Here is a 26,878-nt window from a genome sequence, read left to right on the forward strand (position 1 = left end):
GACTTTCATCTGACCTGCGGCCGTATGTCTTGGACACTCGGGTGAAGAGAGGGGCGGAGCTGTCAACTGATCACCACCTGGTGGTGAGTTGGATCCGATGGCGGGGGAGGAAGCTGGACAGACTCGGCAGGCCCAAGCGTACTGTAAGGGTCTGCTGGGAACGTCTGGCCGAGTCACCTGTCAGAGAGATCTCCCACCTCCGGCAGAGCTTCGACTGGATCCCGAGGGAGGCTGGAGATATTGAGTCCGAGTGGACCATGTTCTCCACCGCCATTGTCGAAGCGGCCGCTCAGAGCTGTGGCCGTAAGGTCTCCAGTGCCTGTCGAGGCGGCAATCCCCGAACCCGGTGGTGGACATCGGAAGTAAGGGATGCCGTCAAGCTGAAGAAGGAGTCCTATCAGGCCTGGTTGGCTTGTGGGACTCCTGAGGCGGCTGACAGGTACCGACAGGCCAAGCGGACTGCAGCCCGGGTGGTTGTGGAGGCAAAAACTCGGGCCTGGGAGGAGTTCGGTGAGGCCATGGAGAAGGACTATCGGCTGGCCTCGAAGAGATTCTGGCAAACCGTCCGGCGCCTCAGGAGAGGGAAACAGTGCCCTACCAACGCTGTTTACAGTAGAGGTGGGCAGCTGTTGACCTCAACTGGGGATGTCGCCGGGTGGTGGAAGGAGTACTTCAAAGATCTCCTCAATCCCGCCGTCACGTCTTCCATTGAGGAAGCAGAGGATGAGGGCTCAGAGGTGGACTCGTCCATCACCCGAGCTGAAGTCACTGAGGTGGTCAAGAAACTCCTCGTGGCAAGGCACCGGGGGTGGATGAGATCCGCCCTGAGTACCTCAAGTCTCTGGATGTTGTGGGGCTGTTTTGGTTGACACGCCTGTGCAACATCGCGTGGCGGTCGGGGACAGTGCCTCTGGGATGGCAGACCGGGGTGGTGGTCCCTCTTTTTAAAAAGGGGGACCGGAGGGTGTGTTCCAACTATAGTGGGATCACACTTCTCAGCCTCCCCGGGAAAGTCTATGCCAGGGTTCTGGAGAGGAGAATACGGCCGATAGTAGAACCTCGGATTCAGGAGGAACAGTGTGGTTTTCGTCCGGGCCGTGGAACACTGGACCAGCTCTATACCCTCTACGGGGTGTTGGAGGGTTCATGGGAGTTTGCCCAACCAGTCCACATGTGTTTTGTGGATTTGGAGAAGGCATTCGACTGTGTCCCTCGCGGCGTCCTGTGGAGGGTGCTTCGGGAATATGGGGTCCTGTGGTCCTTTGCTAAGGGCTGTCAGGTCCCTATACGACCGAAGTAGGAGCTTGGTCCGCATTGCCGGCAGTAAGTCAGACTTGTTCCCAGTGCATGTTGGACTCGGGCAGGGCTGCCCTTTGTCGCCGGTTCTGTTCATAATTTTTATGGACAGAATTTATAGGCGCAGCCAGGGGCCGGAGGGTGTCAGGTTTGGGGACCACACGATTTCGTCTTTGCTCTTTGCGGATGATGTTGTCGTGTTGGCCCCTTCAAACCAGGACCTTCAGCATGCGCTGGGACGGTTTGCAGCCGAGTGTGAAGCGGTGGGGATGAGAATCAGTACCTCCAAATCCGAGGCCATGGTCCTTAGTCGGAAAAGGGTGGCTTGCCCACTTCAGGTTGGTGGAGAGGGCTTGCCTCAAGTGGAGGAGTTTAAGTATCTAGGGGTCTTGTTCACGAGTAAGGGAAGGATGGAACAGGAGATTGACAGACGGATCGGTGCAGCTTCTGCAGTAATGCGGTCGATGTATCGGTCTGTCGTGGTGAAGAAAGAGCTGAGCCGCAAGGCGAAGCTCTCGATTTACCGGTCAATCTACGTTTCTACTCTCACCTATGGTCATGAGCTTTGGGTCATGACCGAAAGGACAAGATCCCGGATACAGGTGGCCGAAATGAGCTTCTTCGCAGTGTGGCTGGGCGATCCCTTAGAGATAGGGTGAAAAGCTCGGTCACCCGGGAGGAGCTCGGAGTAGAGCCGCTGCTCCTCCACATCGAGAGGGGTCAGCTGAGGTGGCTTGGGCATCTGTTTCGGATGCCTCCGGAACGCCTTCCTGGGAAGGTGTTCCGGTCCCGTCCCACCGGGAGGAGACCCCGGGGAAGACCTAGGACACGCTGGAGGGACTATGTCTCCCGGCTGGCCTGGGAACGCCTCGGTGTCCCCCCGGAAGAGCTGGAGGAAGTGTCTGGGGAGAGGGAAGTCTGGGCATCTCTGCTTAGACTGCTGCCCCCGCGACCCGGCCCCGGATGAAGCGGAAGAAGATGAATGAATGAAGTTTATTGGCAGCCAGAGAACATTTTATTAAAACGAAATTTTGACAATTGTGTAACAGTTTTTAAAGAATTGGGGAATGGGCCTTACCTCAAGTTACCCTATCAATCAAGGGTACATAATCATAATTTGCCACAATGTTAAGCTCACTGTAATTCAACTTAGAATAATGTTAATTATTTAAACAAAACATTAAAAAATAAAAGAAGGCAAACATTTATATCTTGCAAAAACGTGTTTTAAGTCTATAAATGCGATACTGTACACACTATACTGTAAAAGACAGTATTAGAAATAGTTTGCATTGTTGGCTAAAGTTACATTTCAGAAATCAAGGAAGCAAATGGCAGGTAGATTATTGGACTATTCGAGTTAAAGTGGTCATTTAAGTTATAACATACAAATAATGCTATAAAAATCTTTGATGTATGATGGCATTGTTTCTATTAAACATATTTTTATAATAAATGGATCAATGGCTTTCCACCAGAGGGGATATGGGTGGAACTCCCACAGATCTTACTTTCACTTTTCATTGAAATACTTTATTTTGTGAAAAGAACATTTGACATATTTGGTACATCAACATTTCAGGCATTTCACATAATGCCTAACCAAATGAAATTGTTCATCTTATTGTGTTCGGCAAAGGCTGTGTTCTCCAAAACCGGTAAGACAGGTTTTTATTACGAGTAGCCTAACTATTGACGTAACTCGTCTAACTATCTTTAACCCGTATGTCTATTAGCTAGCTAGTGTACTTGTTACTTGTAATCATTGTGTTTCTATACCAAATCGCAGACCAAAATGGAAAACGTTTATAGCAGCATTATGTAAAATCAAAGAAGGTTATTATATTGTACAGATAACTTCCAAATATGTATTATTATTTCAGAAAAATAGAGGAAGTGGGCTAGCTAGATATCCCATCAAGTCCCATTCAGAAGCTCAATTCGTTCACAGTCGATATACGGGAAATTAAAGTCATGCATGTAAACAGGTGTAAAAGTGTAAGAGTACTTTTTTTAAAATTGTATTTACTTTGTACAGTTTACACATCTGCAAGTTACACCACATCAAAATCAAGTTTACTAGGCTGTAAGGACAACGAGTGTACAGCAAGGGGGTAAAAACAAAGGGTGTTGGCATTACCCATATATAGACTTAGATAAAGCATACAAGCAAGGCTGTAGCCGTGGAATCAACATTGGGGGGGGGGGGGGGGGGGGGGGGGCACTCTAAAAACGAACACAGGCAAATATGATTTTTGTGTTCATAGAGAAAGTCTTAGATCTTTGAGTTCAGCTCATGATAAATGGGGGCAAAAACTAAAGTGTTGCGTTTATACTTTTGTTCAGTGTATAATAGGTAGAATGAGTGATGGTTGATGTCAGCTCCCTATTGCCTCTGATTGGGTAACCTATCTAAGTTCCCCTGTGTGTTCCTTAGTTGTCTGTCATTGTTTGGTGTTTGCATTGTGATTTGCTTCTCTTCAGTTTGTGGTTTGTGCCGTTCCTTTGTTTGGAACAAGACACATTTAAGGATGTTCTTTAGCTCTGCGCCTCGTGTCCTGCCTACACTCAGCCGGGACAGTTGATTGATTAGCACTCACAAATCATCCTGTTTTCACCTAAACCATTTGTTTCCACTCCATGCAAATACTATCACTTTTTAGCAACATATGATTTATTTCCACAATTACAGTTCCAGCACAAAATGACGTGCTGACGTTAAAACTATCACAGTCATCAATTATATAGCCTACGTAACACTCATAAAAAATAAATTATACGTTTGAAAGTACTGAAATAGAGAGACAGTACAAAGTTTGACAATGATTGTACCTATACCCACAGCAGTCAAGTAACGGCTTCTGCTGGGGTAACATCAACACAACTTTAACAAACCACACGCAAACCACATGCAGAACTATAGTACACCGTAATACTAGAAACGGTAGTAATAATAACGGCAATTTGATAAGTTTAGTATGACTACATTTGCTAATGATTATGTTGGACAACGGTGGGTGGTTGCCTGTCGTAGCATAGCACATTTTTATTTTATATTTTTTATATCAATGTATTGGGAGGGCATTTTAAGCACATTTGAATATTCGGGTGATGCCCCCCCCCCCCCCCCCAAATATATATATTATAATTATGGCCCTGTATTCAGCACTTGTCATCGTTCCTGCTCTATTCTGCATCTGTGAAACCCAAAGCCTTTCCTATCCATTTGCTAGGCTGGTGTAAGAACGGTGTGCCCCACTACATAGGCCAGACCACAACTATAGGAAAGATGTTATTTTTTATTTGAGAGGTTCCGTATACACATTGAGTGTACACTCAATGACGTAACTTTTACACTAAAGACAATCAGCAGAGACTCTACCGACTGATGTATAAATTATCTTGCATCATATATAATTATGTCAGTAAAAACGTACCTGTGATACATTATGGTTTCGATCATCTCCAGTAAGGCCGTGAATTGGCATTTTGGATGCACTATGACTCAGGGTGGTGTCACACTGATTTATGATAGGAAAGAATACAGTGCTGGAAAACATGAAGAGACCACTGCACCTTTTTCTTGCCTTTCCAAAAAAGTTGAAAATGAAGATTTTGAGTGAGGAACAGAAGGGTTCAATTTTCAGTGGTCTCTTAATTTTAATCCTTCTGTTCCTCTCTCAAAACCTTCCTTTTCAACTTTTTTGGAAAGGAAAGAAAAAGGTTCAGTTGTCTCTTCATTTTTTCTGGAGCTGTACATAGAAATATAATTAATAGAAAATTACTCTCAAGCCAAGGACATTATTCATACATTTTCTCACTCCATTTAGTCCATCTTATCCTATATGTGAAATCTGTGTAGATACTTTTCACCTGGGTTATCAGAATGTAAGGATCCACTCCCACTCCAGACGTCGGGGGTCACATTCTGGGAAGCTCAGAAAGTTAATGTCACTTTCAATACCAATGGAGAAACATGTTTATACCTTTCAAATGAAGTGTTACCCTGATTTCTAACATGGATGCTTTGATGTATGAAATGTTTTTTCCAGAGATTTTGTCTCATAAATTTGGAGACAATGTTGTGTTGAAGCCAGACTCCAGGACTAACCCCCCCTCATCAATCCTATGGAGGCTGGGGCAGAACAAGGTGGCAGATTTTGACACAGATTTTGGTCCTGATGTAACGTACTATGGTGACTTCAACGGCCGCACAACCCTAGATAAAACTACTGGAGAACTGACAATCACCGGGTTGAGGAAAACAGATGAAGGGGTTTACTCTGTGGAGTTTAACAGCAAACGGCTTGAGAAGACATATACATTATCTGTTCTCAGTAAGTGTGTGTGTGATTTTGCATGTCAGTCCAAGTGGCTTGAACAGAACATCAGGTAATGCAGTGTCTCACAGGCATTTTCTGATAGATCCTTAATCATTTGCCTTCACTTATAGAACCAGTCCCCAAACCAGCTATCATAGTTTCCTGCAATGACAACAAAACCTCCTGCACTCTGACCTGTAATGGTGACACAGCTGGTGCTGAACCAGTCACCTACTGGTGGAAAGTGGGAGAGAGGAACTGGGAGAATATTAGCAAGTTACTGACTGTCAGTAAGAATGACAGTAAACTCCATCAAAACGATTACAAGTACACCTGCAAGCTGAAGAATGGTGTTAGTGAGGAAGACAGTGCTCCAGAGGGACAGTTGTTTGACCCAAGTGAGTGGACACTCATGTGTGTTATTGTCTTACAGTATGTATAATGTTAGTTACACAGCTGGTGTTGTAGGACATTTTGAAATGATTTGGTGAATTCCACAGCAGTTTCATTCAACCTATCATTGGAAAATATTTTATTTTCAGTCTCTCCTATGAGGTGGGGCTGTTGCTTGTTTTTTTGGCAATTTACTTGTATATTTTACGAAACAGTTCCTTCATCTGTTTTTCTTTACTCACAGAACCAGTCCCCAAACCAACTATCATAGTTTCCTGCAATGACAACAAAATCTCCTGCACTCTGACCTGTAATGGTGACACAGCTGGTGCTGAACCAGTCACCTACTGGTGGAAAGTGGGAGAGGGGAACTGGGAGGGGATTGGCAAGTTACTGACTGTTGCTAAGAGTGACAGTAAACTCCATCAAAAAGGTTACAAGTACACCTGCAAGCTGAACAACTCTGTTAGTGAGAAAGTCAGTGATCCAATCGGGCCGTTGTTTGACCCAAGTGAGTGGACATTCATAAGTGTGTTATTGTTTTACAGTATATAATATGTTAGTAACACAGCTGGTGTTGTAGGACATTTTGAAATGATTTGGTGAATTCCACAGCAGTTTCATTCAACATATCATTGGAAAATATTTTATTTTCAGTCTCTCCTATGAGGTGGGGCTGTTGCTTGTTTTTTTGGCAATTTACTTGTATATTTTCTGACACAGTTCCTTCATCTGTTTTTCTTTACTCACAGAACCAGTCCCCAAACCAACAATCATAGTTTCCTGCAATGACAACAAAATCTCCTGCACTCTGACCTGTGATGGTGACACAGCTGGTGCTGAACCAGTCACCTACTGGTGGAAAGTGGGAGAGGGGAACTGGGAGGGGATTGGCAAGTTACTGACTGTTGCTAAGATTGACAGTAAACTCAACCAAAATGGATTGAAGTACACCTGCAAGCTGAAGAATGGTGTTAGTGAGAAAGACAGTGATCTAGTGGGACCGTTATTTGACCCAAGTGAGTGGACACTCATAAGTGTGATATTGTCTTACTGTACAGCTCTGGAATAAATTAAGAGACCACGGCACCTTTTTCTTTCTTTTCCAAAAAAGTTGAAAAGGAAGGTTTTGAGTGAGGAAAAGAAGCTTTCAATTTGCAGTGGTCTCTTAATTTTAACCCTTTTATTCCTCAAAATCTTTCTTTTCAACTTTTTTGGAAAGGAAAAAAAAGTTGCAGTTGTCTCAAATTTTTTTCCAGAGCTGTATGTATTATGTTAGTAACACCACTGGTAGAGCATTTTGAGGGGATTTACCTTAGAAATGTAATTTAACGTATTCATACATAAATATGTTATTTTCAGAGTCTTCCTCAACTACATGGATTGTCATCATCGTGCCTATTGTTTTTTTCGTGCTCATAGGTAAGAACAAAGCAACTATTGTAAAAGTACTTCACATATAAGCTGCTTATTAAAGGTGAACATATATTTTCTTGCCAAAAACCGGATTGAAATAACATTAGAAACAAGAGTGATTTTCCAGTGTGTTCAGTGTTCAGGTGTTTAGTAACTATAAGCTGGTTGTCTTGCTGCTTGAATAATATATGGTGTGTTATTGCAGCTGAAGCACTGAAAGGTTGCTGAAGGCATTCCCAATAGCTGACAGAGTAGCTAATTCACATACTTGTACTTTAAACGTTTATAAAATGTTTGCTTTTTTACTCTCTAGGGTATTTGTTGTGGAAGAAAATAACAGGTAAGATGAGTCTGCCTCTTCAGACATGCTGTGTTATGATTATGAATGTCAATTGAATTAAAGTCTTTAAGAGTTACTTATTGTGTCAATTTCTCTCAGATTATCCCAACGACAGCGTAAAAGAGTTTTTGCTCAAGATTCTTCATCACCTTTGTGTTTTCTGTCATTGTACTGGTATGTTACCTTTACTTAACTCTCTAATCTTGGTCCCTAATCAATCTGCTAAGAAGTTCCTAAACACATCATTATTCATGCACTGCCCACGTTACCTCACAGCCCAGTGGTATTCAGGTCTCATCCCAGAAACACAGACTGCTGTTTGAATGAGATCAGGGACCTTTGCTCACTAATAAGATCACAACCTAGAATCAAGTTCTCTTGTAATGGGTAAATACAATGATATATCCCAAATGTTGATGGATGATGTAACTTTACAGGAGAGACAAACAACAGTCAGACACCTCGTTCCACGGAGACAGTTTATTGCACTGTAGGTGATGGTCTGGTGGACAACTGTGGAGCTGCAGGGGTTCCCACTTTGCGGTCCACTGACACTGGTTGTAGTTTTGTAGGGGGTAAGTCATCTAGAGGTCGCTCCTTTAATCAGAGTAATAACAATCCATCCACTGAAACAGGTATTAACACTTACACACATATTACATGGTACTTCTGTTTGGCTTCTTTGGCACTGAGAAATACGTCGAAATGTTGAAATGTTGGTTGTGACATCTGTGAAAAGACGGTGGTTGCCTGCGTTAGTTTAAAGTTAGCAGTTTATATGATCAATTGCACTATAGAATTATTAAGTGCAGTTTAGAGATAAGTATGGACAAGGATCCTGTCAAGCATGCTATTTAAACTGTTTTTCTTCTATCATATCAGTCTGCATCTTCTTCATTTGGTCAGCTCTTTTTTACCATTTTATTTTTGAAAACTGTTTCCATTTTGCTTTGTTTGAACAAGACTGTTGCCAGTTTAGAGATGTGAGTTGGCTTCACATATTTGGTGTCTGAGAGCTTTAAGAGCTTATGCTTAAACTGTATCTAGCATGTTTTGAATCTAGCAAATTTCCTCATCACACAGTGTTGTCCCACCATAGATGTTAATTGAATGCTAAAAAGGTCTATTTCTGATCTTCCGTAGCTAAAGACGGTGAGGGACTTAACCCACCCACAGGTAAGTCAACCAGTTAATTTAAAACAACATAAGAAGTAGCTTTAAAAGAGGTCAAAGGAACTTAGATGGTTGTATCCAGGAAGTTGCTGTGTAAAATAAATATAAACATATTAATTATGTTTTATGTAATCCGTTCAAGTAAACACAAACCCTAATTTTATCTGTGTATCCAACTAAATTAAAAACTTTAAAACAGAATTAACTTGGTAATAAGCATTAAATGACGTAAGAGATAATATTTTGTTGATGTTTTTCTTCTGTGTGATTCTGCAGGAAACAGATTGGAATCACAAAAAAAAGAAAGTGATGAAGAGAAGACAAATGGTTTGTATGAATCTTAAATGGTTACTTTGCCACGTTACAGCTGGAATATCTGTTCTGGTGGTTACTGTTCACTCAAAACATATTCATGGATGATTTGATTCCTGGTACTGATTGAGTCCTAAAAAGTCAAATAAATAATATACTGTGCACTTATCAGCCACTTTATTAGGTACACTTTTCTAGTATTGGGTAGGAACCTATTTTGCCTCTGTTTGAAGCTTTCTTATGCACACCACTGTGGTAAAGAGTGGATATTTGAGTATTTGTGGCTTTTCAGCTTGCATGATTCTGGTCTCACTCAGTCAGGTGTTTTCGCCCACTGGACTAATTCATTAATACACAAATCATGATAAGGTGATAAATCTAAGTTATACATGGTTACTCATTCTCTTAAAAATCTGTCCTCTTCAAATTGATATAGATTAATCAGAGCTCACTCCTGCAAAACAAAGCACTTTTCTCCTCACATGTTCTTCCTCTTATATTCAGACCGTATCATTTTATTTGTGTCAGCACGTATGGTGCTGTGTGTTTCCCTTTATAAACATCCATCTCCATGTTGGATGAGATACTTACTTCTCTAAACGCATTGAGTTTAGCCCTTGTTTTAGACCTTGTTTTAGCTGGTCCCCACTAGGAAAAAGGTTATTTTCAGCTCATGTGTTAGATTAGATTTAGCGTAGCATTTTGAATTGTGGTTAGGTTTAAAATTGGACTTACTTTTTAGATTTTGGCATCTAAGGGTTTAAGGTTAGGTTAAGTTTAGTCATAAATGTTAAGTTATTGAGATTAGAGTTAGGTTCAAGTTTAGGGTTGAGGGACTGGGAACATAATAAAACAGTTTTCTGGTTTCCAAAATGATAAAAAAATAAATCCAACTCTTCTCTTGTGTTTATTCTGCAGCAGAAACTCCCTTAACTACCAAGGCCAAGGATTAGAGGAGCCAGTATTTTAGGATGGTAAAACACCTACCAAAAGATGTATTGACAAGGAAGTGCTTGGAATCACTTCCATTGTTATTCTTGTACAGTATGTATATAAATGTTGTGATAAAAAACATTAGATTTTTCCTTTGTCAAATAAACAACTGAGATGGCTAATGTTCAAATAAGTAAAGCAGTTGATGTACCTGATACATTAAGTAGCTTATTCCACACTGAGTTATTTTCTCGCCTTAACTTTAATACCAGACCAAGAGATTGTCCAGAGGACCAGAAAACCTGTTTGAAGGCTCCCTACATGCTTCTACAACTCTTACATTCAAGCAAAACTAGAAAGATATTTCATATGTTGAACTGTTAGCAGTGTATCAACTGTAAAGAAACATCCTGTGAAAACTTAAGTACATTCTACAGCTATACCAGGTCAAGTTTTTATTTACAGTCATTTTGGAGATTCAGTTGTTGTTATGAGGAAGTTTGTTTGCATTATGTAGAACTAGCTCATATTTAGATTTCTTCTGTAAAAGTTTGGCAAATACAGATGCATCTTTTTCCCGTAATTCAAATCAAAAAGTGACACCTAGATTCAGTCATATTGTAGATTAATTATACAAAGTGAAACATTTGAATACTTTTTTATTTTAATCTTGATGATTACGTCTTACAGCTCATGGAAATCAAAAATCCAGTATCTCAAAATATTAGAATATAAAATGTATGATACAAAAATGTCGACCTGAGAAGAGCTCTAATCATCTAATAAACTCCCTGAGCCATCAGTAAACACAACCTCAATCATGGGGAAGACTGCTGACTTGACAGTTTTCCAGAAGACACTCATTGACTCATAAGCTACAGAAGGTCATTGCTGAAAGGGCTGGCTGTTTGCCGAGTGCTATATCAAATCATATTCATGGAAAGTTGACATGAAGGGAAAAGTATAGTAGGAAAAGGTGCACATACAACAGGGATGATCGCAGCCTTGAGAGGATTGTCCCCCAAGTTCTTGAACCAAGCAAAGCCAGTTCAAGAACTTGGGGGAGCTTCACAAGGACTGGACTGAGGCTGGCGTCAGTGCATCAACAGCCACCATGCACAGATGTGGGCTTCAAGTGGCGCATTCCTAGTGTCAAGCCACTCCTGAACCAGAGACAACATCAAAAGCGTCTTACCTGGGCAAATGAGAAAAAGAACTGGACCATTGCACCGTTGTCCAAAGTCCTCTCTTCAGATGAAAGTACATTTTGCATTTCATTAGGAAATCAAGGTCCCAGAGTCTGTAGGAAGAGTGGAGAGGCACAGAATCCAAGTTGCTTGAAGTCCAGTGTGATGTTTCCAGAGTGATGATTTGGTCAGTGATGATTTGGGGTGCCATGTCATCTGCTGGTGTTGGTCCACTGTGTTTTATCAAGTCCAGAGTCAATGCAGCCGTCTATCAGGAGATTTTAGAAAACTTAATGCTTCCATCTGCTGACAAGCTATATGGAGATGCTGATTTCCTTTTCCAGTAGGACTTGGCACCTGCCCACAGTGCCAAAACGACTGTTAACTGGTTTGCTGCCCATAGTATTACTGTGCTTGAGTGGCCAGTTAACTCGCCTGACCTGTCAAGAGAAAAATTAGATACACCAGACCCAACAACAAAGATGAGGTGAAGGCTGCTATGAAAGCAACCTGGGCTTCCATAACACCTCAGCAGTGCCACAGGCTCATTTCCTCCATGCCACGCTGCATTGATGCAGTAATTTGTGCAAAAAGAGTCCCAACCAAGTATTTAGTGTATGAATTAACATACTTAGGAAACCTTTGCATGTGTTTTGAGTTGAATAGCTGATTAGAGCTCTTCTCAGGTCAACATTTCTTTTATACTTGTTTTTCCTTTTCTTTTAAGTTACTGGATTTTTGATAACCATGAGCTGTAAACCATAATCATCATGTCTGAAACAAAAAGGCTTGAAAGGTTTCACTATGTGTAATGAATCTAGAATGTAGTGGAGTGAGAGGATGGGTCTGTGCTGGCCGGTATGTTCCTGATATCACGGCTAAATCTTCTGGCCAGGAGAGGTGGTGTTCAGCAAGTATGACAGTGTAATTAAATTATACCTTGATGCCGTAAAATCGAACAGAATCCAGAATGACATAATCAAAGCTTTGGCTATACCTGTAAAACGTGTAATCAGAGAAGAAATTCAAGAGAGCAAAATCTTTTCGATGTTAGAATAACAACAGTTTTAGGGGTGCTGAGCTCCTTTTTAGGGGTGCTGAATGATCAATTGGTCAGCTGGTTACTACATGATCAATTACAGTAGCTCTGATCTAATCTGAGACTACAGCTCTTGATCTTCCTCTTATTCTTCTTCCTCCACACATACGTATTCTTCACCCCCTCCCAGCCACTCTTCTTCCTCTTTCAGCCACTTGTCTATTTCTGGCTGGGTCCATTTTCTGGCTGGGTCCACATCACAATGCAAAACTACTCAACAGTTGTCTCCTTTTTGTAATGAAATTGAAAGAGTAACAACTGTGTAGATGTTCATCTACAATGAGAATCAGCTGTGGTTGGTCCAATTGTCCAATTGTTTTTATAGCATCTAATTTTAAGATTTCAAATATATTTCATTAAAATATGACTGTAGAATTGTAGCAAATTGCTGTCTTATTCAGCTTTGTATTATGTTATTGTTTTGAACTTAAGTTTAACAGTTTTGAAAACAGTATGTAAGCATGTGTAAATTGGCCTGTAAGTACACAGAATTTTGGCGGTTGTTGAGTCGAAGTGAGAAAATAATTAATGAAATTTGAAAGATGTAGTCATTGAATGCATTTTGTGCCAAATCAATGATAATTCATCCTCAGTTTAGCCCACTTATACTTCTGTTGTGCTCACTGTGTGAAGAGTTTTGAAAAAGTGACCTAAGTATTGGGAAATATGTCCTAGCGACTGTAAAAAACTGTAACTCTCCCAAAGTAGAGCCAAATGGGGATTCAGGGGAAGTACTTCAAAGATTTCCCTCTCGTTCTTTTTTTATATCTTTACTTTCTAAATATTTTTGTAAATACCTCTGTAAATAATCTGGATATTTTACCTTCTTTTTTTTTTTTGCTCTTGATGTGAAGCTTGTTTTATTATTATTTATTGATGACTTATATTGGTTTATGAAAGTTCAGACTGGCGTGCAACCAGATATTTTAGAGATGGCCATTTGTAAATAATTTACAGAAGATTAATTACATTTTGTTGTCCAAGTACCTGTTCATGACAATAAAGTTGAATCTAATCTAACCAATCTGATGACTGTTGATACAAAAGGAGGCACATGGAGTTAACGGTCAGGAAAACCAGCTGAGTGAAGAAGGTTTTGTGTTTTTTACAGGGGGCTGTCTGTGTGAACTCTCACAATTAAGCTGGTGCTCTGAAAAGGTCTCAAAAAAAGAAATAAAAAAATCTTTGGAGTTAGTTGAACCAATGTTAAAATGATAAAGTTATTTTTCAATAGGCATATTTTTTTGTTTTTGTGTGAAAAGAGGGTGGGTGGTGGCAGTGGGGCTCATTGGGTGCTCAGCACCCCTAAAGCTCTGACCCTAGAATCGCCCCTGATTCCATATGGGAAATCTATCATGCCTTACTTTGCCTGGCAGTCACAGAGAACTAGAAAACAGCAAGCATTCCACCTGCAGCACTCCAAGCTGTGAAGAAACTGTGCCAGTTCTATAACATTGAAGAGGAAGACAAATTGCAGACAGAACTGAAGGTCTTCCATACTTCATACTCATGCCCACCACCAGTCAATGTGTCATCTATTCTTTCAGTGGTCAAGGAAAACACATCTAGTTTTCCCCAACATGACTGAGCTGCTGAAGACATCTGGCACAATTCCGGTGTCCACAGCAACTGTGGAACGTTCCTTCTCTAAACTGAAGCTGGTGAAAACCAAACTTCGCAGCCTTTGCAAAGAGGAGAGATTGTCTGACCTTCTTTTGGCCATTGAGAAGGACATTCCAATAAATGACAATGATGTCATTGACATTTTTAGGGACATGGCCAACAGGAAATTGCTGTTATAAATGCCTACAACTCATCCTCCACTTATTGGTAAGATTATTGCTACTCTGTGATTTTTAGTAGGTGCCAACAGAATGAACACACACACACACATTTAGTTTCTTTATTTAGGTTTTTGATTAGACATATAATCAATCAAAATCTTAGAGTCACAATGCAGTATATAAAATCATGATCACAATATTGCATACTGTAGACACACACACACACATCTTTGTCTATATAGATTTTTCTGTCTCACTCTTTGTAATTTGTAATTCCGTTTTTGCCATGAAAATAGCCACATATGCCAATAAGGCACTAAATAAAACTATACTGTACTGTACAAAACGGGCCATGTTGATTTTGAATAATGACGATGTCCTAGACAGAGTTTACTATAACAGCTATTCTTTACTATTCTGTATAACAGAGAAGAAAAAGCCGTCAGATTGGGACAACTTAAGACACTTCAGTTTGTAATTCCAGAGTTATTAATAGGTGCAAAGAAAATAGTTTTTTTAAACTTTTGACCTTAAAATGGTCTTTTCTATTCTGATTCTTTTTCAAAACTGCATAACAACATTTGCTGCCATATAAATACAGAAGCATCCGTATCGATACAGGTATCAGAATGTGCCACAATATATTGATGTATTGATATTTTGAGCAAAGCCCTATTTAAAGCCTTGTTCCATGTGCCCCTTTTATACTTTGAGCACCTGCCCCTCCAAAGGTCTCTGCACGGCCCTGAGACGCACATTAAAACACAATACAAGTGGCTTTGTTGACATGACTGCAATACAACCAGGCGCAGGGCTCTTTCAAAGCTTTTTAATTTATTTATATTGGATGTTAATCCTGCTTGTAACCCGTGATATGTGCCAGCTACTTTTCCGTTGGATGAATTCATAAGAATGATTATTGTTTGGCATTTCTGATTGCCTGTTGTTTAATTATGATTTGAATGTTAAATTGCTAGCTGATTTTGATTGTTTCCCTGAGAAACTAATACATCTGTTTGTCATTCAATGTCTTTTTGGTGGTTTTTGATAACAGTAATAATAACAACAACTAATAATAATCACTAATATTCAGGAGAATTAGCCTACATATTATTTGATGGGGGCGGTAAGGGACCTACCCAGAAAACAATATTACGAGACAGTCCGTTTTCATATCGGTTACGTAACAATCTGACGTTGCAAAAACCGGAAAAGGGAAGTTCCTATTTTGGTTTGCTACAACGTTATTTAATTACGTTTTCATTTCGTCATCTGTATGTCGTGACAATATTATGTACTTAAGGTTGCCTATTCGTCATTTGCTGACCATTGGCAGGTTTGCAGTATTTGGTAATGCAATGCTTATTTTTGCATTAGCAAAATCTATTTGGTCTAGGTACAGCTACTGTAGCTAGCCTACCTGTTACCTTCTACTCCTGTTCCTCTTCAGCATCAACCATATCCCATTAACATGGTGGTTCTATTTTTAAGTCTGAGTTAACTCAGTTTGTTTTCTGCCTTATATTCCTACATTCCACAATGTTCCTGTTGATTTTTCAAGTACATGCCAATATAATCTCCATCTCTTTTTAAAGCACAAATCACATAATCAACTCTACTAGATATTTTGCTCATGTAGTCATTTCCCAGCAAACAATATTGCATTTTCACGGCATACTGACAAGGTAACTTACATTTGGAACCAGTTAGATAATGATCTTATATAAATACAACCTGAAACGCAATTTATTTAAAGTGATGCATTTGTAATTTGTGAAACTATATTTTGTACCAGGTATTTTAATATGCCATAACAATCCTTTGCACTAGTATATTCATACCTACAGCTAGAATAGGTATTTAAGTTCATTTCTGTCCAGTCAAAATATCTCACATGACACTTCTCTCAAACTTTGTGTTATCCACTCCAACTGTCCCATGCCTTCTTAAAAGGTGCACAACTTTATTCTCTCTTGGAGAATAGTGAGTTGAGTTTGGTATGCCCCCTCAGCGGACCAGTGAAGGTCCTCATTGAACCCCTCCTGGACGTCTGCCCAGCATAGTTTCATCCTGGAACATGTGATGTGTGTGATCTCTGCTCCCGACGGCTTGTACAGGCGCACCAACTTGATCAGGTGAATCCCTAACTCAACCGAGTTCTTGGTGGGATCTGGCATTTCATTAGTTATATTATTGTGCTGGGGGACATGAGGGATGTACAACTAACTTTTCTCAGTTTCCTCCAATTTTAAATTTTAGAAGGAGATGAGGTCCTGGTCCACACCTGCGGATTACCTGGTTTGGGGGGACCGTTGCTGTTCCTGTCCTTGTCCACCTGGTCATACTTCTGACCTAGTCTAAAATCGAATATACTCTGGATTTAGCCAAGAGAAATGTATTTATTATTCCAATTGGACTCTTAATATCTCACCGGCACAGCCAGAAGAGGACTGGTCACCCCTCTGAGCCTGGGTCCTCTCTAGGTTTCTTCCTAAAATTCGACCTTAGGGAGTTTTTCCTAGCCACTGAAATTCAACACTACTGTTGTTTGCTCCTTGGGGTTTAAGGCTGGGTGTCTCTGTAAAGCACTTTGTGACAACTGCTGTTGTAAAAAGCGCTTTATAAATACATTTTGATTGATTGATTGATTGATTAGCAATGTCCTTCAGTTCATCCGGTCTCCAAGACTTTTGGATGCTGAACTCAGGCCTCCATTCGTTATGGCCAGCCTGTCCTTGGCCTGGCCATGGCTGTGGGTTAGGGTAAGCCACCAATGGAGCCTGAAGGAAAGCCTGGTCAGGGTCGGCTGATCGTCCGGACCTGGTAGTCATGGGAGCTGGTTCAGGAGAAGGAATGAAGGCGTTGTGGGAAGAGGAGTGGAGGCAGACGGAGGGTTTTTAGTTTTGTTTCCTTTATCTTTCATGTATACATCTATGCCATGTCATAGCAATTCTCTTGTCTATACATGCCAAATTGTAGTGGAAATTACTAAATGGGAAAGGCACAGAGACTGTGGAAAGCTTTATTCAAGATTTGCAAACCTGGAGCAGTTAACAACACTCAATAGAGTCAGGTCAAAAGCTCTCAGTTGAAGGTTGAGCTCAGGCCTATATACATTCAGTACAGCCCACTGTGTCCCCCTCCTATGCATGGTTAGTCAACATGTTTTTTGCTTTGAAAGATAACAAGATGTTTACAGCCCTTGAGAAGTTTAGCCAAAACTATAGCTATCTGTTGTAGGCACATCCTGTACAAGTGAGCAGAGTCGAAACACACAATGGCCTTACTAAATGACTGGATTATACTTAGAATAAGCAATATGATATTAATGTACTATAGAATACAAACCCAATTCCAAAAAAGTTGGGACACTGTACAAATTGTGAGTAAAAAATGAATGGAATATTTTACAAATCTCAGAAACTTATATTTAATTGACAATAGAATATAGATAACATATCTGAATGTTGAAAGTGAGACATTTTGTAATGTCATGCCAAAAATTGGCTCATTTTGGATTTCATGAGAGCTACACATTCCCAAAAAGTTGGGACAGGTATCAATAAGAGGCCGGAATACTTCCAGAAAATGGAATACTTCCAGAAAATATTGTCGGTGAACACAATCCACCGTGCCATTCGCCGTTGCCTGCTAAAATTCTATAGGTCAAAAAAGAAGCTGTAACTAAACAGGATCCAGAAGCGCAGGCGTTTTCTCTGGGCCAAGGATAATTTCAAATGGACTGTGGCAAAGTGGAAAAGTGTTCTGTGGTCAGACAAATAAAAATTTAAAGTTCATTTTGGAAAACTGGGACGCCATGTCATCCGGACTAAAGAGGACAAGGTAACCCAAGTTGTTATCAGCGCTCAGTTCAGAAGCCTGCATCTCTGATGGTATGGGGTTGCATGAGTGCGTGTGGCATGGGCAGCCTACACATCTGGAAAGGCACCATCAATGCTGACAGTTATATCCAAGTTCTAGAACAACATATGCTCCCATCCAGTCTCTTTCAGGGAAGACCTTGCATTTTCCAACATGACAATGCCAGACCACATACTGCATCAATTACAATGTCATGGCTGAATAGAAGAAGGATCCGGGTACTGAAATGGCCAGCCTGCAGTCCAGATCTTTCACCCATAGAAAACATTTGGCGCATCATAAAGAGGAAGGGGCGACAAAGAAGACCTAAGACAGTTGAGCAACTAGAAGCCTGTATTAGACAAGAATGGGACAACATTCCTATTCATAAACTTGAGCAACTTGTCTCCTCAGTCCCCAGATGTTTGCAGTCTGTTATAAAAAGAAGAGGGGATGCCACAAAGTGGTAAACATGGCCTTGTCTCAACTTTTTTGAGATGTGTTGATGCCATGAAATTTAAAATCAACTTATTTTTCCCTTAAAGTGATACGTTTTCTCAGTTTAAACATTTGATATGTCATCTATGTTGTATTCTGAATAAAATATTGAAATTTGAAACTTTCACATCATTGCATTCTGTTTTTATTCACAATTGTACAACTTTTTGGCAATCAGGTTTGTAAGACACATACTCACAAAACAAAGACACATATGTACATGTAACAAAATCTATATTCAATCATAAACAGACGGCAAGTTCATCAGTCTTTGTGTACTCAATAAACCAGTATTAGTAAACCATCAGTCTTTAAAGCAAACAACCTCTGACTAAGAAACCCCTACAGTGTTGGAAAGACCTAAATGGTTCCAGGGAATGTATCTATAACAAAAGCTGAGTAGAGAGGACTGTGTCCAGAGAAAAGGCTAAGATAGAAGAAGAGAGCAATGCATCTAAGACTCATAAACAGCTCAAGGACACTCACTATGCATACATACGGTGAATTACACAAACATTCTCACACACACACACACTCAAGTACACACTCCAGGTGAATGCTGACAACCTAGTTCAAAGGTTACTGTGACTGACTTAAATTCTCAAACCAGTTCACTGGGGAAGATCCACACACTCCAGGAGGAAAGTATAGATCAAAGCAGGTAATCTTGCTAAGACAGAACTAAGACATACTCACAAAACAAAAACACAAATGTACATGTTACAAATCTCTATTCAATCATGAACAGACAGCAAGTATTGAATGGTTCAGTGAGAGGTGATTAAGTATATTGAGACACTTAACCTTATAAATGACACAAAATATAGTCAAAGGCAACAGGTTGATGCATAACAATGAGACAGTAAAATGTGAGACAGGAGGTCCTCTGGTTTTTAGATAATTTGGAGAGAAGGGATAGATTTGTTTCTAATACATATTTTTTACTCTTATTGTAGATGTGTGTATTGTCTTTACATCTTATAAGACTTTTTATATTTGTTAATTTTATTTGTAGTTTTAATAGGTAAGATCTGTTTTATGAAAATGTTCTGTCCTTGAGCATAACAGTTAACCCTACGTGATCCTGTTAATTGATCTGTGTAAATCTGCCTGATAAATGACTAAAATGTATAACGTTAAGCGTTCAGAGGGGATCTGGTACAGATGACTTTCAGCATTCCAAGCAAGGAAAAACTCCCCTCATAGATGATATTTATGAGGAAGACACCCTTCATAGATTGTATTCAGGAGGAAGACTCCCCTCATAGATGATATTCTGGAGGAAGACTCCCCTCATAGATGATATTCAGGAGGAAGTCCATCAACATACCAACATGCGGCTGATGGTTGCTTGAAGCCTTCATAAAGAGTGCTTTTAAAGACAATTTGTTTGTCTACTACTGTATACCCTTAACAATAAATTATCTTTGCTTTTCTGTTGTGACAAACTCACACTGTAACATGAATGTACAGTATGAATTTGTTTACTATTTTGACCCAAATGGCATTATCGTTTTTATATTTTTAGTTTCTCAAGTTTATTGGCAGCCAGAGAACATTTTACTAAAACGAAATTGTGACAATTGTGAAACACTTTTTAAAGAATTGGGGAATGGGCCTTACCTCAAGTTACCCTATCAATCAAGGGTACATAATCATAATTTGCCACAATGTTAAGCTCACTGTAATTAAACTTAGAATAATGTTAATTATTTAAACAAAACATTGAAAAATAAAATAAGGCAAACATTTATATCTTGCAAAAACGTGTTTTAAGTCTATAAATGCGATACTGTACACACTATACTGTACAAAACAGTATTATAAATAGTTTGCATTGTTGGCTAAAGTTACATTTCAGAAATCAAGGAAGCAAATGGCAGGTAGATTATTGGACTATTCGAGTTAAGTTATAACATACAAATAATGCTATAGAAATCTTTGATGTATGATGGCATTGTTTCTATTAAACATATTTTTATAATAAATGGATCAATGGCTTTTCCACCAGAGGGGATATGGGTGGAACTCCCACAGATCTTACTTTCACTTTTCATTGAAATACTTTATTTTGTGAAAAGAACATATGACATATTTGGTACATCAACATTTCAGGCATTTCACATTATGCCTAACCGAATGAAATTGTTCATCTTATTGTGTTCGGCAAAGGCTGTGTTCTCCAAAACCGGTAAGACAGGTTTTTATTACGAGTAGCCTAACTATTGACGTAACTCGCCTAACTATTGACGAATCTTTAACCCGAATGTCTATTAGCTAGCTAGTGTGCTTGTTACTTGTAATCATTGTGTTTCTATACCAAATCGCAGACCAAAATGGAAAACGTTTATAGCAGCATTATGTAAAATCAAAGAAGGTTATTATATTGTACAGATAACTTCCAAATAGTTATTATTATTTCAGAAAAATAGAGGAAGTGAGCTAGCTAGATATCCCATCAAGTCCCATTCAGAAGCTCAATTCGTTCACAGTCGATATACGGGAAATTAAAGTCATGCATGTAAACAGGTGTAAAAGTGTAAGAGTACTTTTTTAAAATGTTATTTACTTTGTACAATTTACACATCTGCAAGTTACACCACATCAAAATCAAGTTTACTAGGCTTTCAGATCAACGAGTGTACATCAAGGGGGTAAAAACAAAGGGTGTTGGCATTAGCCATATATAGACTTAGATAAAGCATACAAGCAAGGCTGTAGCCATGGAATCAACATTGGCGAGGGGGGTTCACTTTTTATTTTTACAAAAATGGCCAGTAGTGTATTGTATTACATTGCTTTTCTTGTTTCATTGTATAAATAGCAGAGATTAGGGATTAATAAAGCATAATCATATAAACAGAAATATATGCATTGTTATATGATATTGTGGCCAAGGTTTAGAAAATGTTTGTTTTTATTTACATATTTACAAGTAACTATTAGTTAATTCATGTTGCTCCAGGACCATCATTGCAACTGACAACACTTTTGGTTTTGCCCCCATTTATCATGAGCTGAACTCAAAGATCTAAGACTTAAAAAGGCCTATTTCTCTCAAATATTGTTCACAAATCTGTCCAAATCTGTGTTAGTGAGCACTTCTCCTTTGCCGAGATAATCCATCCATGGCATATCAAGATGCTGATTAGACAGCATGATTATTACACAGGTGTGCCATAGGCTGGCCACAATAAAAGGCCACTCTAAAAGGCCACTCTAAAAACGAACACAGGCAAATATGATTTTTGTGTTCATAGAGAAAGTCTTAGATCTTTGAGTTCAGCTCATGATAAATGGGGGCAAAAACTAAAGTGTTGCGTTTATACTTTTGTTCAGTGTATGATAGGTAGAATGAGTGACGGTTAATGTCAGCTCCCTATTGCCTCTGATTGGGTAACCTATCTAAGTTCCCCTGTGTGTTCCTTAGTTGTCTGTCATTGTTTGGTGTTTGCATTGTGATTTGCTTCTCTTCAGTTTGTGGTTTGTGCCGCTCCTTTGTTTGGAACAAGACACATTTAAGGATGTTAATTAGCTCTGCGCCTCGTGTCCTGCCTACACTCAGCCGGGACAGTTGATTGATTAGCACTCACAAATCATCCCGTTTTCACCAAAAACATTTGTTTCCACTCCATGCAAATACTAGCAACATATGATTTATTTCCACAATTACAGTTCCAGCACAAAATGACGTGCTGACGTTAAAACTATCACAGTCATCAATTATATAGCCTACGTAACACTCATATAAAAAAAAAAATATACGTTTGAAAGTACTGAAATAGAGAGACAGTACGAAGTTTGACATTATTGTACCTACCCACAGCAGTCAAGTAACGGCTTCTGCTGGGGTAACGTCAACACAACTTTAACAAACCACACGCAAACCACACGCAGAACTACAGTACACCGTAATACTAGAACCGGTAGTAATAATAACGGCAATTTGTTAAGTTTAGTTAAGTATGACTACATTTGCTAATGATTATGTTGGACAACGGTGCGTATATGCCTGTCGTAGCATAGCATATTTTATTTTATATTTTTTATATCAATGTATTGGGAGGGCATTTTAAGCACATTTGAATATTCGGGTGATGCCCCCCCCCCCCCCCCCCCCCCAAATATATATATTATAATTATGGCCCTGTATTCAGCACTTGTCATCGTTCCTGCTCTATTCTGCATCTGTGAAACCCAAAGCCTTTCCTATCCATTTGCTAGGCTGGTGTAAGAACGGTGTGCCCCACTACATAGGCCAGACCACAACTATAGGAAAGATGTTATTTTTTATTTGAGAGGTTCCGTATACACATTGAGTGTACACTCAATGACGTAACTTTTACACTAAAGACAATCAGCAGAGACTCTACCGACTGATGTATAAATTATCTTGCATCATAAATAATTATGTCAGTAAAAACGTACCTGTGATACATTATGGTTTCGATCATCTCCAGTAAGGCCGTGAATTGGCATTTTGGATGCACTATGACTCAGAGTGGTGTCACACTGATTTATGATAGGAAAGAATACAGTGCTGGAAAACATGAAGAGACCACTGCACCTTTTTCTTTCCTTTCCAAAAAAGTTGAAAAGGAAGGTTTTGAGAGAGGAACAGAAGGATTAAAATTAAGAGACCACTGAAAACTGAACCCTTCTGTTCCTCTCTCAAAACCTTCCTTTTCAACTTTTTTGGAAAGGAAAGAAAAAGGTTCAGTTGTTTCTTCATTTTTTCTGGAGCTGTACATAGAAATATAATTAATAGAAAATTACTCTCAAGCCAAGGACATTATTCATACATTTTCTCACTCCATTTAGTCCATCTTATCCTATATGTGAAATCTGTGTAGATACTTTTCACCTGGGTTATCAGAATGTAAGGATCCACTCCCACTCCAGACGTCGGGGGTCACATTCTGGGAAGCTCAGAAAGTTAATGTCACTTTCAATACCAATGGAGAAACATGTTTATACCTTTCAAATGAAGTGTTACCCTGATTTCTAACATGGATGCTTTGATGTATGAAATGTTTTTTCCAGAGATTTTGTCTCATAAATTTGGAGACAATGTTGTGTTGAAGCCAGACTCCAGGACTAACCCCCCCTCATCAATCCTATGGAGGCTGGGGCAGAACAAGGTGGCAGACTTTGACACAGATTTTGGTCCTGATGTAACGTACTATGGTGACTTCAACGGCCGCACAACCCTAGATACAACTACTGGGGAGCTGATAATCACTGGGTTGAACAAAACAGTTGAAGGGGTGTACTCTGTGGAGTTTAACAGCAAACGGCTTGAGAAGACATATACATTATCTGTTCTCAGTAAGTGTGTGTGTGATTTTGCATGTCAGTCCAAGTGGCTTGAACAGAACATCAGGTAATGCAGTGTCTCACAGGCATTTTCTGATAGATCCTTAATCATTTGCCTTCACTTATAGAACCAGTCCCCAAACCAGCTATCATAGTTTCCTGCAATGACAACAAAACCTCCTGCACTCTGACCTGTAATGGTGACACAGCTGGTGCTGAACCAGTCACCTACTGGTGGAAAGTGGGAGAGAGGAACTGGAAGAATATTGGCAAGTTACTGACTGTCAGTAAGAATGACAGTAAACTTCATCAAAACGATTACAAGTACACCTGCAAGCTGAAGAATGGTGTTAGTGAGGAAGACAGTGCTCCAGAGGGACAGTTGTTTGACCCAAGTGAGTGGACACTCATGTGTGTTATTGTCTTACAGTATGTATTATATTAGTTACACAGCTGCTGTTGTAGGACATTTTGAAATGATTTGGTGAATTCCACAGCAGTTTCATTCAACCTATCATTGGAAAATATTTTATTTTCAGTCTCTCCCATGAGGTGGGGCTGTTGCTTGTTTTTTTGGCAATTTACTTGTATATTTTCTGACACAGTTCCTTCATCTGTTTTTCTTTACTCACAGAACCAGTCCCCAAACCAACAATCATAGTTTCCTGTAATGACAACAAAATCTCCTGCACTCTGACCTGTGATGGTGACACAGCTGATGCTGAACCAGTCACCTACTGGTGGAAAGTGGGAGAGGGGAACTGGGAGGGGATTGGCAAGTTACTGACTGTTGCTAGGAGTGACAGTAAACGCCATCAAAACGGATACAAGTACACCTGCAAGCTGAAGAATAGTGTTAGTGAGAAAGACAGTGATCCAGTGGGACAGTTGTTTGGCCAAAGTGAGTGGACATTCATAAGTGTGATATTGTCTTACAGTATGTATAATGTTAGTAACACTGCTTGTTTTTTAATTGATTAACTATTTTAATTTCCTGAGCAATTTAATTAGTAATACAAATTGTGACTTATTTTCCGATTCCTCTGCAGCATCTAGTTTTGTTGGTGTTGGTGTTGGTGTTGCCATCCCATGTGCTGCAATTGCCATTCTAGGTAAGAACATCACATCTTTAGTAGCAGTGTACTGCAGGTAGAAATAGATTAATAAAAGTGAACAATGACTGTATTTCTAACATCAGCAGCAACAGTGATATGTTCCCTCTGAAGCTGATACCTGTTCTACAAGCATTTAGAGTTGGGTTCAGATGTCTAGATACTCTACGCTTGAAGTAATTCTCAAAAGCTGACAGGATAGTTAATGTACAGATTTGTTTAAGGGTTCATAAAATATAGAATTTTCTACTCCCTAGTTTTTGTGGTGTGGAGGAAAAAAACAGGTAGGAATTATCTGTGGCTCTTCATACTTACTGCATCGATAATATAAACATAATTTAACAAACGTGTCTGAAGAACGTCCTGAATCATTTTGTCTATTTTTCCTAACAGGACCTCCCAACAACACTGTGAGCAGATTTAGGAAAACTTGTGGTGGTATGTGTTATAGCTTTTGAACAAGTCATGCACGGCATACTTTAACTCGCAGCAGTGTTCATGTCTCAGCCAAGAACTCCTGAAACTTGTTTGAATCAGATTAGGGACCTTTACTTGTTAATAAGTGTGTTGTTAAGTCTGTCTAGGGTCTTAACCCAGAGGTTTTCTGTAATGGGTAAATACAGGGATACATCCTAAATGTTGATGAATGGTTTAACATTGCAAGAAATACTGTCAACAATCAGACATCTAGCGCCATAGGGACGGTTTATCATATTAAGTATCCACAAAGATAATAAAACTCAATAATTCTGTCCTCATAATACAGAGAACAAAGAGCAAGACAACACAGGCAGAGTGGACCAGGGATTGGGGAATGGAGGTTTGTATGAGTCTTAAGTGGATAGTTTACCACATAATTGAGCTGGAATCACTGAACTGTTGTTACAGTACAACTTTAACCACATTCGTCATTAGATGATTTGGTAACTCTAACAGTTAATGTAACTGATTGATTCCAAAATGTGATATATACACTGTGGAAGGTACACTGAAATCACACAACAGGAAATATATTAAAGATCAAAATCTTTACTGTACATTGTGAAATTCGTTGAGAATTAATTGACCTAATAATGGTCAAATGGAAACCAATCAGGGCATCAGTGAGCTCCTGGACAGTCTGTGGCGCTACTTGGGGACGTCAGATGCACTGATACATAACGTCCCAGAGGTTCTCAATTGAATTCTGGTCTTGGGAATATGAGGGCCAGTCAATGGCATCAATGCCTTCATCATCCAGGAACTGCCTACACACTCTGGCCACATGAGGCTGGGTATTGTCCTGCACCAGGTGGAACCCAGGGCACACTACACCACCGTAAGGTCTGACGATAGATCTGAGGATTTTATCCCGGCACCTACCAGCAGTCAGGGTACCATTGGCTAAATGTGGAGGTCTTTGCAACCGTCCAAGGATAGGCCTCCCCAGACCACTGAACCACTGCCAAACTGGTCATGCTGGATGATGTTGCATGCATCATAAAGTCTCCAGACTTTCACATCTGTCACATGTTCAGTGTGAACCTGCTCTCCTCTGTGAAGAGAACAGGCTCTGGCTCTGCTCCTCCTGTTCCTCCTCGCGCAAAGGAGCAGATACCGGTCCTGCTGTTGGTTTGATGCCCTTCTATGGCCCTGTCCAGCTCTCCTCATGTAACGGCCCATCTCCTGGTATCTCCTCCATACTCCTGAGACCGTACTGTACACACAGCAAACCTTCTTGCAATAGCACGTATGGATTTGCCATCGTAGAGGATCTGCAATTGTCTGTGGCCACCACCTGGAAAACCATTCCCATTTGGAGGTTGTCTTGCTGTTGCCTCTTCATTTTTTGAGCAG

General features: G+C 39.9%; 1 protein-coding gene and 1 long non-coding RNA gene across 10 annotated transcripts in view; both read left to right on the forward strand.

The window, feature by feature from the left end:
• Window positions 1-2,671: 2,671 nt before the first annotated feature.
• Window positions 2,672-26,878, forward strand: part of LOC105008668 (carcinoembryonic antigen-related cell adhesion molecule 5) — an 86,765-nt gene continuing 62,558 nt past the window's right edge. For 2 of the 8 annotated variants that reach the window (XM_034289632.1, XM_034289633.1), the window contains exons 1-9: window positions 2,680-2,954; window positions 5,349-5,633; window positions 5,750-6,016; window positions 6,256-6,522; window positions 24,565-24,831; window positions 24,980-25,042; window positions 25,300-25,326; window positions 25,436-25,480; window positions 25,809-25,862. In XM_034289632.1, coding sequence (XP_034145523.1) covers window positions 2,891-2,954; window positions 5,349-5,633; window positions 5,750-6,016; window positions 6,256-6,522; window positions 24,565-24,831; window positions 24,980-25,042; window positions 25,300-25,326; window positions 25,436-25,480; window positions 25,809-25,862 — 1,339 coding nt within the window. In that variant the 5' untranslated portion in view covers window positions 2,680-2,890. Of the gene's footprint in view, window positions 2,955-5,348; window positions 5,634-5,749; window positions 6,017-6,255; window positions 6,523-20,630; window positions 20,806-23,657; window positions 23,943-24,058; window positions 24,326-24,564; window positions 24,832-24,979; window positions 25,043-25,299; window positions 25,327-25,435; window positions 25,481-25,808; window positions 25,863-26,878 lie in introns of those variants that run through there. The other 6 variants (XM_034289636.1, XM_034289634.1, XM_034289635.1 and 3 more) reach the window with 6 other exon arrangements.
• On the forward strand, window positions 8,563-10,774 carry LOC117593728. Of its 2 annotated transcripts, XR_004575139.1 has the most exons (4): window positions 8,563-8,943; window positions 9,217-9,267; window positions 10,171-10,226; window positions 10,458-10,774. It is a non-coding gene; the product is annotated as an uncharacterized LOC117593728 (long non-coding RNA). The 2 variants fall into 2 exon arrangements; XR_004575138.1 differs by having other exon boundaries at window positions 8,567-8,943; window positions 10,171-10,774.

Source organism: Esox lucius, chromosome 22 (genome assembly GCF_011004845.1).
Source record: "Esox lucius isolate fEsoLuc1 chromosome 22, fEsoLuc1.pri, whole genome shotgun sequence".
In the NCBI taxonomy this organism is placed as follows: Eukaryota; Metazoa; Chordata; class Actinopteri; order Esociformes; family Esocidae; genus Esox; species Esox lucius.